The 13,867-nt window shown below is 61.3% G+C and overlaps 2 protein-coding genes across 11 annotated transcripts; both read left to right on the plus strand.

The window, feature by feature from the left end:
• The first annotated feature begins 80 nt into the window (after positions 1 to 80).
• On the plus strand, positions 81 to 3,145 carry EPPK1 (epiplakin 1). The gene is given in 6 exon segments (XM_082601410.1): positions 81 to 234; positions 332 to 746; positions 749 to 1,144; positions 1,147 to 2,058; positions 2,061 to 2,334; positions 2,336 to 3,145. Coding segments are annotated over 5 exon segments (2,436 nt in total). The 5' UTR covers positions 81 to 234; positions 332 to 370; the 3' UTR covers positions 2,814 to 3,145.
• Positions 3,146 to 4,831: 1,686 nt separating this feature from the next.
• NRBP2 (nuclear receptor binding protein 2) lies at positions 4,832 to 12,456 on the plus strand. 10 transcript variants are annotated; one of them, XM_082601790.1, is made up of 18 exons: positions 4,833 to 5,263; positions 5,740 to 5,862; positions 5,928 to 6,029; positions 6,127 to 6,216; positions 6,377 to 6,432; positions 6,527 to 6,621; positions 6,751 to 6,774; positions 6,847 to 6,930; positions 7,002 to 7,057; positions 7,154 to 7,249; positions 8,320 to 8,452; positions 8,569 to 8,671; positions 8,774 to 8,824; positions 8,907 to 9,042; positions 9,997 to 10,050; positions 10,138 to 10,201; positions 10,301 to 10,361; positions 10,447 to 10,778. In XM_082601790.1, exons 1-18 carry the CDS (start codon positions 5,141 to 5,143, stop codon positions 10,652 to 10,654), a joined length of 1,659 nt encoding a protein of 552 aa, XP_082457916.1. In that variant the 5' UTR covers positions 4,833 to 5,140; the 3' UTR covers positions 10,655 to 10,778. The 10 variants fall into 10 exon arrangements, with proteins under 10 accessions (XP_082457915.1, XP_082457916.1, XP_082457917.1 ...); XM_082601791.1 differs by having other exon boundaries at positions 6,392 to 6,432; XM_082601793.1 differs by having other exon boundaries at positions 4,834 to 5,263; positions 10,301 to 10,356; positions 10,447 to 10,660.
• The last annotated feature ends 1,411 nt before the right edge of the window (positions 12,457 to 13,867 follow it).

Consider the following 13,867-nt stretch of genomic DNA (forward strand, 5'->3'; position numbering starts at 1 on the left):
AAGGGTGGGTGGAGGCTGAGCCCCTGCACCAGGACCCTGAGGGGAGGGGGACGAGGGTGTGGGGTTGAGATAGAGGCCAGAGGATGGTCTATAGGAGAAAACAGAGCCCGCACCCCCCAAGGCTACCGTGGAGTCCCTGTGCTCACATGGTCTCCTCCTGGGAGCCGAAGGGCAAGGGGAGGGACCGAAGCTGGATGTGACACCCCTCCCCCAGGAGGGCCGGCCACACTGGAGGTGGGTCCAGGTTGCGGGGTTGACCTCCTGACCGTGTCTGCCCTCCCACCCAGCTGGGCTGTCTCGGGCCCCTCACAGAGCCTTTCCATCCCCACAGGGAGCAGACAGTGGACCCTGGCTGAGCAAGTCCTGCGCGATGAACAGCCACGCCTCTCCTCTCAACCTCCTGGTCACCAATGGTGCTGAGACCGTGAAGGCCGTGCTGGGTGCCGGCACCCCGTCCGGGCCCCAGGCCAAGGCAGCCACATCCCCCCAGGCCAGGAGCATCGCCAGGGTGTATGTGGAGGCCTCGGGCCAGGCCCAGCGTCTCTACGCTGTCATGAAGCAGGGTCTCCTGCCCTTCGGGCTCGGGCTGGCTCTGCTGGAGGCCCAGGCGGCCACCGGGGGCCGCATGGACCCCGGGCAGGGCCAGCTGCTCCTCGTGTCTGAGGCCCTGCAGCAGGGCCTGGTAGGCCTGGAGCGGAAGGAGAAGCCACTGGCCGCTGAGCGCGCGGTCACTGGGTACCCTGACCCTCTGGGGGTGGGAAGCTGGCCCTCTTCCAGGCCATAGGGAAGGAGGCTGTGGACAGGGCACTGGGGTGGAGCTGGCTGGAGGCCCAGTGGGCCACGGGGGGCCTGGTGGACCCCATCCAGGGCGTGCGCGTGGCCCCTGAGCTGGCCTGCCAGCAAAGCCTCCTGGACCAGGAGACGTGGTGTGGGCTGTTGGAGCTTGGGCCCAGCTCAAGTGCCCCAGGCTTCCTGGACCCCGACACGCTGGAGCAGCTGCCGTACCGGGAGCTGCTAGGCAGGTGTGTGCGGGCCCCCAGCACGGGGCTGGGCCTGCTGCCCGTCAAGATCACTTTCCGTTCGCTGAGTGGGGCACTGAGCTTGGCCGAGCTGCTGGAAGTAGGGGTCCTGGACGGGGAGACGGCCCTGGCCTGGGGGAGGGCAGGCTGGCGGTGCCGGATGTGGGTGCACGCCCCACGGTGCAGCGCCACCTGCAGGGCACCGGCGGTGTGGCATGGGTCGTCCTGCTGCCTGCAGGGCACAAGAAAAGTTTCTTCCAGGCCGCGGCCGAGCGCCTGCTCCCCATGGGCGCCACGCTTCCGGTCCTGGAGGCTCAGGACGCTACCTGCATGCTGGTGGACCCAGCCACCGGCCGGCAGCTGTGGGTGGATGAGGCGGTCAGGGCAGGCGTGTTTGGACCAGAGCTCCACAGGCAGCTCCTGGCAGCAGAGCAGGTGGTGATGGGGTATCACGACCCCTTCAGTGGCACCCGAATCCCCCTATTCCAGGCCATGAAGAGGGAGCTGGTGGACAGGGCTCCGGCGCTGAGGCTCCTGGTTGCCCAGCTGGCCACAGGCAGGCTAGTGTGTCCTGCCCGCAGGCTCTGGCTGCCCTTGGAGGCCACCCTGCACTTCGGCTGCCTGGACAAAGAGACTCAGCAGCATCTCTCGCAGGCGGCTGGCTTCTCGGACCCCAGCATGCAGGAGAGCCTCAGCTGTGGGCAGCTGCTGGCCCACTGTGTCACCGACCCAGAGACGGGGCTGGCCTTCCTGCCCATCTCAGTGGGGAGCCCTGGAGAGGAGCCACAGGGGCCCCCGTTCACTGAGCACAGCACCCGGCAGGCCTTGAGAGCTGCCGTGGCCACCGTCTCAATGGGCAAGTTCCAGGGCCGCCCCGTGTCGCTCCGGGAGCTGCTGTTCTCCGAGGCAGTCCCCGTGGAGCAGAGGGTGACGGTGACCCAGCAGCACAAGGACGGGGCCCTCTTTGTGGAGGAGCTGGCGGCTGCGCTGGGGGCCACCCATGAGCACGCTGCAGCCACTGCCAGGACCACCTTTGCTGGGTGAGGATCCCCGTGACTCCAGGAGAGCTTCTGAGAGCGGAGGTCATCAACCAGGGCGTGTACGAGCAGCGGGAACGAGGCTGGACCGTGGCCCAGGACGTGGGCAGCCTGGCCTCGGTGCAGAGGTACTTGCGAGGCACTGGCTGCATCACCGGCTTGCTGCTGCCCGGCTCCCAGGAGCCCCTCAGCATCCAGGAGGCTTGTAGGAAGGGGCTTCTCAGGCCCGGCACAGCCCTCACCCTCCTGGAGGCGCGAGCAGCCACTGGCTTCATCATCGAAGGAAAACAAGGGGTATTCGGTGGAGCAGGCGCTGAGGGCTGGCGTCACTGGGCCCGACGTGCTCGCGAGGCTGCTGTCGGCTGAGTGCGCCGTCACCGGCTACACCGACCCCTACACCGGGGAGCAGATCTCCCTCTTCCAGGCCATGAAGAAGGACCTCATCGTCCGGGAGCACGGCATCCGCCTGCTGGAGGCCCAGATCGCCACGGGCGGCGTCATCGACCCCGTGCACAGCCGCCGCCTGCCCGTGGACATGGCCTACCGGCGCGGCTACTTCGACGAGGGGATGAACCACGTCCTGGAGGACCCCAGCGACGACACCAAGGGCTTCTTCGACCGCAACACACATGAGAACTTCACCTACGTGCAGCTGCTCCAGAGGGCTACTCCTGACCCAGAAACAGCCCTCTTGTTTCTTCTCTGTCTGGAAAGTGAGTGGGTATTCTTTCTAATTGGTTGTTTATTTCAACCCTGAAAAATATATGACAGTATTTTTAAACATTTTTTAGCGTGCCAGTATCTGTGTGCAATGGGTTCAGCTTACGTGTACAGCGACATTCTACTCTCTTCCATCCTTTTTTGCTTATGGTTCCTCATTGCATTAAAGGAAAGGCATTGTCCTTCATGATTTTTTTCTCTTCACCCTTGGTGTTATCAGTTGTGAATTTTCAATTGAAATTTCACAAGTGGCCGTTTCTGATAGACTCTGATGCATTTAGAGTGAAGGACTTTCCTTTGTTTCCTTGGCCTATCACACTGAAGTGTATGCATCAATTTGTTATATTCCCATTTTAATTAAATCCGTTCCTTTCAGTTATCGATTTTTCTCCTGTTTGTTGAGTAAACTATCTCCCATCAATTTCTCGCTGTAGTAAGTGACTTTTGGGTCTCAATTTGGGGTCGACCTGCCATTATTTTCCATCCTATGGCTGTGCTTTGAGGGGGCAGAGGCTGATTCTGTCCCCTGGTGCAGCTCCGCCAGTGGGTGTGGCCCCCTTGGTTTGCGTCACCAGCTTTGTTCTGGAGGTACGGCCTTCACAACGCACAGAGAATGGTTAGTATGTCAACAAAGCTGTTTTCTTTGAGTTCAGTTCTTTGAAGGTTCATCCACAGAACTCTTTATCCTTATTGTAGATATGAGGGTAATCACAAGAGATAAGCATTGACAACCTAGGGTGGCATACAGTCATATCCAGAATGGTCTCTGCTTACACTGCAGTTCAGGTGTCAGACTCTCAGCTGAGCCTGGAACTTCAGACACTCATTGCACAGTGTCTGGTTGGGGCAGGTGACAGAGGCCAAGTCTTGCTCGTCCCTCCTTTGCGACACAGAGCGTTCTGAGCCGTGTGAGTGATGGTTTCACAGGATCGCCTGAGGGGGTGGAGTGGGGAGTGCGGGGGCTAGGCTGGTCCACCAGGATGACGGTAGTGGAGTTATGTCTATACAGAAGGTTGGGAGGAAGAGAGGTGTGCAGGGGACTCTGAGAGGCCAACAGGCTGAAGGCCTTCGAACCCGGGGGGAGGAGCAGGAGGTCGGGATTATGGTTTACGTCTGGAGAAGGCACACACGTGTCCACTACTTTTCTCTCCAGAAAGACATAGTGAAGGGAGGGTGAGGACTCAGCAGGTGTGAGTGGGAGACTATTGAAAGGTAGTGGGGGTTTGGGATAAAGGGGGTTTTAGACAAGGATTCTAAAGCACATCCCCTGTTGACATGGCTGGAGAGTGTGGGGGGCCTCTGGGGTCAGGGCTCCCTTCTGATGGCTCCACTGTTCCAGAAAAGTCGTCAGCAGAAAGCGGAGAGAAGGCCATCCCGGAATGTGGGAAGTGGGTGTGCGGACATGAAAGGGAAACACCGAGTTGCAGGCCAGTGGGAGGTCTGTGGTCACTAATTAAAGTCCACCTGCTTGCGTATTTTTGTCTCCTTCGGGGACCCTCCCACGTGTTCCTTAGGGGAGGGGGGACGTGCCGGGAGAGCTGGCCTCCCCAACGCGCATTCCTGGCCTTCCCCCAGACCCTCGCGGTGATCCCGGGGCTGAGCGGGCTGCGCCCGGCCCGCTCCACGCTGGGTTCACCCCAAGGCGGGCGCCCGGGGACTGGGCCGGGTTTCAGAATGTCTGTGGCAGGAGTGTGGTGGGGAACCGGTGCAGGAAGTACCAGCGGCTCCCAGAGCTGGGCAGGGCCGGTGGGCGCAGGCCTCCGCGCGCCCGGGGAGGCCCCGACGGACCCGGCTCCGGGCAGCCACGGAAACCCCTGCGCCCGGGCCGCTCGCCTCAAGCTGGTGCCGGGGCAGCCGAAAGCAGCGAGTCCCGGGAGGAGCCTGTTTGGGACCAGACAGCTCCACCGGGAGGAGGCCTCGGCAGGGGCGGGGCCTCGGGGCGGGGCCCTAGACGGGGAGGGCGGGGCCTCTGACGGGGCGGGGTCCGCGAGGCGGGGCCCTCGTGGATGTGGGCGGGGATCGTGGGCGGGGCCTCGAGCGGGGTGGGGCTCCACGCGGTGGGCCCCTGGGCGGGGGACAGGTGGCGTCTCCGCCGGCGCCGCAAGGGCTCTTCCTTGTACGGGGAATCTCCGCTCGGGCTCCGGCCAGGGGAGGCGGCTCCGGCGGGGCAGGCGGGCTCCACCCCCGGGCCGGTGGCGCGCCCGTGCCTCCCAGTTCCCGGAGCCCGAGTAGGGACTCGAGGTGGTGGCGGCGGCGGCTCCGCTCCCAGCTGGGCGTCTGGGCGCGGGGCCAGGACGGGAGGGGAGCGGCGGCGACGCTGGGCGGCGGATAGCGCGGAGGGCGGCGGCCTGGACCCGCCGAGCCATGGCGGCCCCGGAGCCGGTGCCGAGGCGGGGCCGGGAGCGGGAGCGGGAGGACGAGAGTGAGGACGAGAGCGACATCCTGGAAGAGAGCCCGTGCGGCCGCTGGCAGAAGCGGCGGGAGCAGGTGGGCACGGTGGGGAGGGGCGGGTCGCCGCCCACCTCCCGCGGAGGGGCCCTTGACACCACGCGGGGCCGTGCGGACTCTCGGGGAGCCAGAAGGCCCGAAACCTCTCCGAAGCGTCGCGCAGGCGGCCCCCTTCTTGACGGGCCCTTGCACTCCTTTAGCCTGGCGCCCACGCCCTGGTGAGGAACCCCCGATTCCCTAAGTCTCCTCCCGAGACCACCTCCCCATGCCTCTGGGACCAGCTGTTAGTCCTCTGGGGACCAGCCTCAAAAACACCCGGAAATGCCCCAGATCCCCTCAGCCCAGCCCCAGGATACCAAGGCTCCGCTCCTGGGCGCCCAGCTTCCCCCCAGAGCAGGCCAGCGCCTGCCTCACATGCTCGGGCTGCTGGAAGGGAGGTGAGCGGAGACCTAGCCCGCACCCTTTTCCTCCCCCACGCACCAGCTCACTCGTGCCCCCCCCCCTCCGCCCACCAGGTGAACCAGGGGAACATGCCCGGCGTCCAGAGCACCTTCCTGGCCATGGACACGGAGGAGGGGGTGGAGGTGGTGTGGAACGAGCTGCACTTCGCTGACAGGAAGGCTTTTTCGGCCCACGAGGTAAGGCCCGCTGCCCCCTCCCGCCCGCCCCCCCCCCCAGCCTGGTGACCGCCTCCCCTTCCCAGGAGAAGATCCAGATCATATTTGAGCAGCTGGTGCTGGTGGACCACCCCAACATTGTCAAGCTGCACAAGTACTGGCTGGACGCCTCGGAGGCCCGAGCACGGGTGAGCCCTGGGCACACCACGGGCAGGGGGGCACCAGTGGGTGGGGCAGCTGTGGGCACCCACCGTTGGTGGAGCCCGTGAGCCTGCCGCTTCGCAGGTCATCTTCATCACAGAGTATGTGTCATCGGGCAGCCTCAAGCAGTTCCTCAAAAAGACCAAGAAGAACCACAAGGCCATGAACGCCAGGGTACAGGGAGTGGGCTGGGTCAGCGTCAGGGACAGGGTGGGGTCGGGGGTGCGCTGGGGACAGAGATGGTGAGGGGGCGCTGGGCGGCCCTGGGCACAGGAGCGGGGTTGGGCCGGGGCACCTCAGGCCCAGCTGCCTTTCCTGCGCTCATCCCACGGAGTCCGTCCGCCGCCAGGCCTGGAAGCGCTGGTGCACGCAGATCCTGTCCGCGCTCAGGTGAGGGCCTGGGCTTGCCCGAGCACCTGCCCTTGGCGCCCCCGCCTCCCTGGCACCCCTGACCCAGCTCCCCCTGCTCTCCCCTCCTCCCCAGCTTTCTGCACGCCTGCAGCCCCCCCATCATCCACGGGAACCTGACCAGCGACACCATCTTCATACAGCACAACGGCCTCATCAAGATCGGCTCTGGTGCTGGCGGAGAGGGGCTGGGCAGGGGCGGGGGGCGGGGCTGGGGGACCTGTCTGGAGTGGGGGCGGACGATGCCCAATGCCCCATCACGTTGACACCTGCTCTTTCTCCCCGCGGTGACCGGCTCAGTGTGGCACCGGATCTTCTCCAATGGTGCGTGGGGACCCTGGGGGGACGGAGCGTGGGAGAGAGGTCTCGTCTGCTCATCCCGCGCTCTCTCCATAGCGCTCCCAGACGATCTTCGAAGCCCCATCCGTGTTGAGCGGGAGGAACCTCGGAACCTGCACTTCTTCCCGCCAGAGTATGGAGGTGAGTCTGGGAGGTCCCCCCTCCCCTCCCGGCATCCGCCTTACCTGCCCTGACCTGCTCTCCCCTTTCAGAAGTTGCCGATGGCACTGCGGTGGACATCTTCTCTTTTGGGATGTGTGCGCTGGAGGTACTAACCCCGTGGTCGCTGGGCCCCTCCCAGCTAACGCCCCCCGTCCCACCTGTGCTGTCCCTTCCCCATGCCTGACCTTGCCCTGCCCCTCAGATGGCTGTGCTGGAGATCCAGGCCAATGGGGACACCCGGGTCACAGAGGAGGCCATCGCTCGCGCCAGGCATTCTCTGAGTGACCCCAACATGCGGGTAAGCAGCTGGCTCTGCCCCTACCGGCTGGCTCTCAGTTTTCCAAGGAGGGCCGGTGCGGTGCTTTGGGCAGGCCTGGAGGTGCAGCAGGTCAGGGCCAGGCCCGCTGCGCAAGCCTCCACCCCCCCACCCCCGCAAGGAGGGCCTTACTGGGCGTGCATGTTGAGTTGCGTTGCAGACGTGAAGGTTCTGAGGGCACGTTCTAAGCACAGAGAGACTGGAGAGATACTTCCCGGGTGGGCACAATTTTTATGCCCATTTTATAGATAAAGAAACAGGTTCAGAGAGGCTTTAGAGTGAGTGGTGGAGCCGGTGTTTGCATCCAGGTCTGCCTGATTCCACATCCCCGCCTGTAAGCCTTCAGGAGACCAGTTAGAAAGGACGTGGTCCTAGCCTGTGTTGGGGGCAAGGTGGGGGGGGAGCCGGCAAAGCGCATGCGGACGGACAGAAGCTGCAGCCACAGCCTCTCTGGCCAGAGTCTGGCGACTGTCTGGCTCCACCGCATGACCTCTGGGGATGGGGGAGGGAAGTGACGGGGCCTGGACAGGACTGACGAGGAGGTGGAGCCAGGATGGACCGAGAGGCAGTGGAGGGCATGGATGTGGGGCAGGGCAGGGACACTTCAAGGTCATCTCCGGAATCGGGCCTGACCTGAGGCAAGCAGGAGAGGGGCGGGCTGTAGGTAGGCGGGCTCAGGCTAGGCTGCACTGACCTCGAGGGCCTGCGCTGATCTTTCAGCTCTGCCCAGCCCCAGGGCTGCAAGGCGGGGCCGGTGTCCCCCCTGCAGTGCAGCTTCACCTGTGAACTGGGGACGACAGTGCCAGCCCGCCACGATGTTTGTGACGGGTGCTGGACGTAGAGCACGGGCAGCGCTGGGCCCGGGGGCAGACTCGACTGTCCTGTTTGAAGAATCAGGTCCTGGCCTGGCTGCTAACGGGATGCCTCTGCTCTGTGCACGTGGCTCCACGAAGGCTCCCACGGGGTTGGAGCCTGCAGGGGCCCCTTCTTCTCACACAGTGGGGCCGGAGTGGAGGGGCTCCACCGACCGCAGCCCCCTCTCCATACCCCAGGAGTTCATCCTCTCGTGCCTGGCCCGGGACCCCGCCCGCCGGCCCTCCGCGCACAGCCTCCTCTTCCACCGGGTGCTGTTTGAGGTGCACTCGCTGAAGCTCCTGGCCGCTCACTGCTTCATCCAGCACCAGTGTGAGGGGCAGGCCAGCCCGGGGGTGGTCCAGGGCCTGGGGTCGGGATGCAGAAGGAGGCCCCACAGGACCTCGTGCTTCAGGGCCCACTGCCCTGTGTGCTCCCACGGCCCGCAGACCTCATGCCTGAGAACGTGGTGGAGGAAAAGACCAAGGCAACGGACCCGCACACGGTCCTGGCAGAGATCCCCCGGCCGTCCCGGCCCCCGTTGCAGTGGCGGTGAGCGGCCTGCAGCCCAGAGGCCTCCCCTCTCCCCCCGGCCACGCCCCCCCACCCCGCGGCAGGACCTCCACCCTCATGTTCTCCTCACACCCATACTAGGTACTCAGAGGTCTCCTGCTTGGAGCTTGACAAGTTCCTGGAGGATGTCAGGTGAGGGCTGGAGTGAGGCTGGGGAGTGGGCAACTGTCAGGCCTGAGCCCTCAGCTGCCACCACCCCGCACTGTGTCCCTAGAAATGGGATCTACCCACTGATGAACTTCGCTGCTGCTCGGCCCCTGGGGCTGCCCCGTGTGCTGGCCCCACCCCCCGAGGAAGCCCCAAAGGCCAAGACCCCGACGCCAGAACCCTTTGACTCAGAGACCAGAAAGGTAAGACTCCAGCCTCCACAGGCCTGCCCACTGCCCAGACGGGTGCCCTTATCAGGGGTTTCAAGTCCCCCAGCCCGGCTCTCCTCCAGGCTGCCAGGAGAGACCAGGTTCTGGCTGACCCCTTTGTGGGGCTTGGGGGACAGTCGTACAAGCGGGGATACCCCCTTTCCCAGAGGCTCCACAGGGGAAGACCCCTGCAGGCCCCTCTCCCATACACGCTGCCTCTCGGATCCCACCTCCTTGGCTTGCTGATTCGCTGACATCTGTGACCTGGTGTTTCTGCCAAGGCCCCCAGGCCCTGTGTTTCTCCCGTCCCTCCTCCTGCTAGGCTCCCCCCTGGCCAGGGGCCTCCCCGGCCACCCTTTCCCTTTTCTTGTCCACACCCACTGGGCTCCAGAGCCTCTGGTTTTGGCCTTGGGTGTGTCTCCATGGTTACCTCCCTGATCTGGGCCCCCTGTTCCCCACTTGGATGCTGCACCAGCCCCCAGCCTGGCCGCCTTCCCCGGCTTCCCAGCCAGAATTCATGTTCTAATAGCCACGGCTGGGGGTCCTCAGCGCACACCCCCAACCCCCCCGCCGCACCCCCCCACCCGCCCGGCACTCTGAGGCCTGGTTTTGCTGGCATCCTGTGCTTCCGCTGTCATGTCCCTGCGCCCCTCGCCCCTCCCCCACCCCCTTCCCACAGCTCTCTGTTTGTTCAGCTGTTCTCTTCACCTGTGAAAACTCCTGTTCATCCTTCGGTACCCAGCTTCAATATCTTCTCTGGAAGTTTCCCTCAACTCGCCAGGCTCCTAGCAGTGAGATGTGCTTCCTAGGCTCCCCTTGGAGACCTTCCTCATTTCCCGTCTTTACGACCCCTTTGTGTCTGGGCCCCTTTGACACAGCATCTGCTCTTGCTGCCCAGTTGCTGAGTTTCAGCCTTCGTGGGTGACCTTGGCCTCCCTCTTCCCCCAGGTGATCCAGATGCAGTGTAACCTGGAGAGAAGCGAGGACCAGGCGCGCTGGCATGTGAGGGGGGCCCCGCCCACGGAGGCGCGGGGGCGCGGGAGGGGCGGGGCCGACTCCCGAGCCCACCTCGCCCTCCCGCCTCCCCAGCTCACTCTGCTCCTCGTGCTGGAGGACAGGCTGCACCGGCAGCTCACCTACGACCTGCTCCCAAGTAGGCCGCCGGGCGGGACCCCGGGCGGGGCGGGGGGTGGGGGGCAGGCACGGCGGGCGGTGTGTGGCCTCACGCCCGGTCCTCACGCCCCTGCCGCAGCTGACAGTGCCCAGGACCTGGCCGCCGAGCTGGTGCACTATGGCTTCGTCCACGAGGTGAGGTGCGCAGCCGGGTACGGCCAGCCTGGGAGGGCCACAGGGTGGGCCACGTCCCACCATCCCCCGTGCCTCCCCCCTGCCCTGCAGGACGATCGGCCGAAGCTGGCTGCCTTCCTGGACAGCACCTTCCTCAAGTACCGCGGAGCTCAGCTGTGACCTTGATCCCGCCTCAGCGCTCCCGCTCCCCAGCCCCCCCCGCCCGAACCAGACCTGGTGGCTCCCGTGGGGAAGCTCGGCATTGGCCCCGGCGTCTGGGTGGGGGACCAGGGGCCCCCCCTGCCTGTGTGCCTGCTAGTGAGGATCCTCCCCCTCCCACAGCTCCCAGCAACCCTGCGGCGGGGCTGAGGGTGGTGGGGTCAGGCCCATCAGGGGTGAGGGAGCCAGGGCTGGGGCTGGGGGGCTGGTTAGGCCCCGCATGTCCTTAGGATCAGGATCCCCCCATCGGCCAGCTTCCACAACTCAGCATCCCTCCCGTGCCCTCCATTTCCACCCCCGACGCAGTCTGGTCATGAGGGGCTGCCCTGCAGGGAAACGCGGCAGTGCTGGGGGGCTGAGGGGCGGGGGTTGGCCCTGGACAGATGTGTGCCCAGGGGAGCGCTCCATTCCAATTTGCTACCGCAGAGCCACACGAGGAACCGGAATCGCTGCCTTAAACCCTTGGTAAACCACCTGCAGGTGTCAGGCGTGGTGCTGGGCTGGGCAGGGCCACGGCCCTGCAGCTCCATGTGGCTCTCGCACCCTGCCCCCCGGCCAGTGCAGACCCTCCAAAGGGCTATTTTCTGTCCTTGTTCCCTGGCCTCGAGTGGTCACGGTCAGGCACCCTCCCTGCTCCTCCCAAGCTCACCACCCCTCCTGCTACGTCTCTTACCTCCTCCTGTGGCAGCTGCCTTCCTGGGTCCTAAGGCTACCAGCCCCGGCTCCCTGTCTCCCCCACCCCTACCCCCCATAACCCTAGCCTCCATTCACTTGGACCACCTCCCTTAATTTTCAGATGTAGTTGATCACTCTTAAAGATTTTAAACTGCATGTATAAATTTAGCACATTCAGTTTCTAAGCTTTTCAGATGTCAAACAAGAAAAGCTCACCACCGTGTTAGTTCTCTGTTGCTGCTGTCAGGGTTTACCACAAACTCAGTGACTTAAACCAGCACACTTAGATAGTTCTGTAGCTCAGAAGTCTGGCACAGATCCCGCCAGACTAAAATCAAAGTGTTAAGAAGACTGCGTGTCTTTCTGGAGGTTCTAGGGCAGAACCCATTTCCTGCTCCTTCAGGTTGCTGGCCTGCAGGTGCCAGGCACGGCGCTGGGCACAGGGCAGGGATTCATTTCCTCGCAGTGATGGGGCCGAGATCCCCACTTCCTTGCCTGCTGTAAACTGAAGGCCACTCTGAGCTTCTAGAGGCAGCCACCTCCATTGGCTCACGGCCCTGTCCTCTGTCTTCAAAGTCGGAAACATCGGGTGGAGTCTGTCTCACGAAACTGTGTGTCTGGTTTTCTGCAGCCAGGAAAGCTTCGTGTGGCTAGGTTGGGTCCACCCGGATAATCCAGGATGATCTCCCCATCTCAAGGTCCTTAATCACATGTGCAAAATACCTTTCACCAAGTAAAGTAATATTAACAGGTTCTGGGGGTTGGGACACGGACATCTTTGCAAGGGGCAGGGGGCGGGTGTCATTATCCCACCTACCACATCACCCTAGCCAAAACCCTAAACCAAAACACCTTACCAAGATGTATCAAATGAAACACATGCACCAATACGGTGAATCTCAAGTTATCTTAAACATTCCAATATGCTTTACAAAATTATTCAAGTTCTCACACCTTTCAATTTAAAATTACAATCTAAAATAACTTACACATCTAGTTGGAAACGCTGATGCTGTCTGATTCTACGTCATCTTAAACAGTTTGAGTGTCCAATGCGTAACAGATTGTACCAGTGATTAAACTGAACTCAAAAGGATCAATACTATCATTGCTTCATTTAATGCCTATGTTGAGGTTTTCATTTTAACTTTTATCTTTTCAAAGTTATATACACATTATTTTAAAAGTGGAATTTTCTTAGGCCAATAATAAATAAATAATAAATACTGTCTCTAACCCTGACCCTTTCCAAATTCAACTCTCTTAGCTGTTTCTTCAGGCATTTAAAATGCATGTTTCACAAAATCGCACACATGCTTTTACTGTTTTTTTTTTACTGTTTTTTTACATCACGTGTCACCTGCTGGTGTCCTCTGGGGGGAAGGGGATCACTGGCCTCAATCCCCTGACCCAGCGTCATCCCAGTGTGATGGGCAGTATTACCGCTTCATTCCCACAGGTCTCAGCAGAGAACAAGGTGTCCTAGGATTATATTTGCTTTCTTGCACAACTTTTTGTTTCCCCTGGAGTTAATCATTGCCTTTTTGGGGGGTTAGTTTTCTACACGTCTCATGAATTCCTCCCTAGATTCTCCCGCAGAAGTGTGAACCTACTCTCAGTCTTGAGGTTTGTTGCATAGCTGGCTGCTGTGTCATCTTTTCCTGGAGCCCCCAGCCTGGCCACTCTCTGCCCCAGGCTACTTGTTCTTGGGTTCGTGACCCAGCTGTCAGCATGGGCTACGCCTTCAGCAGCACCTCCCTCCTCTTGTCTGTGGAACCCATGCTTGCTTCTTCCTCCATTCACCCTCTGTTTGAGGAGGAACATCCTGAGCGAGGCTGCCTGGAGAGTCACGGAGTCGCTCCTGTTTGCCCTCACCACGCTCACATCTGCTTGTTCGTGCAACTAGGGACAGTGTTGGGCTGGTGGAAGATTACTTCTTGCCAGGACTTTGAGGGCATCCTGTCACTTTCTTCCAGTCCCAAGAACTCCCATGCCTTTCTGAGTTCTGACCCTTTGTGATTTCTTCTCTCTCTCTCTCTGGATCTTCTCTTTACCCAAGTGCTTTGGAAATTCTCAACGACGTGTCCTGATTCAGACCTTCTTTCTTTTATTTTGTTATTATTTTTAATTAAGATATAGTTGATTTACAATGTTGTGTTAATTACTGCTGTACAGCAATTTCCATTACGGTTTATCATAGTATATTGAATATAGTTCTCTGTGCTATACAATAGGACCTTGTTGTTTTGTTTTTTAAATATTTATTCATTTATTTATTTGGTTGCGCCAGGTGTTAGCTGCAGCTCGAGGGCTCCTTACTTGTGGCATGCGAACTCTTAGTTGCAGCATGCATGCGGGCTCTAGCTCCCTGACCAGGGATCGAACCCGGGCCCCCTGCATTGGGAGCACAGAGCCTTGCCCACCGTACCGCCAGGGAAGTCCCTGGACCTTGTTGTTTATGACCTCTTTCCATCTATTGTCCAGAGATCCCAACCCTTCAGTTCTAGGACGTTTTCTTTGCTTTTCTGGTGATTTCCCCCCTCTCCTTTTCTGGAATGCTTACTTAGATGTTGGACTTATTTTCTGACAGGTGCAATATGTGCTGGTTAAGGGCATAGGCTCTGGAGCCATTCTGCTC

The sequence above is a fragment of the Mesoplodon mirus genome, assembly GCF_964341445.2.
Source record: "Mesoplodon mirus genome assembly, chromosome: 16".
Classification (NCBI taxonomy): domain Eukaryota; kingdom Metazoa; phylum Chordata; class Mammalia; order Artiodactyla; family Ziphiidae; genus Mesoplodon; species Mesoplodon mirus.

Coding starts and splice junctions, on each gene's coding strand:
- NRBP2 (XM_082601786.1), top strand. CDS start 5,141: ATGGCGGCCCCGGAGCCGGTGCCGAGGCGGGGCCGGGAGCGGGAGCGG. Junction 9,043..9,996: donor TTGACTCAGAGACCAGAAAG/GTAAGACTCCAG, acceptor CTCTTCCCCCAG/GTGATCCAGATGCAGTGTAA. Junction 10,051..10,307: donor AGGACCAGGCGCGCTGGCAT/GTGAGGGGGGCC, acceptor CGCAGCTGACAG/TGCCCAGGACCTGGCCGCCG.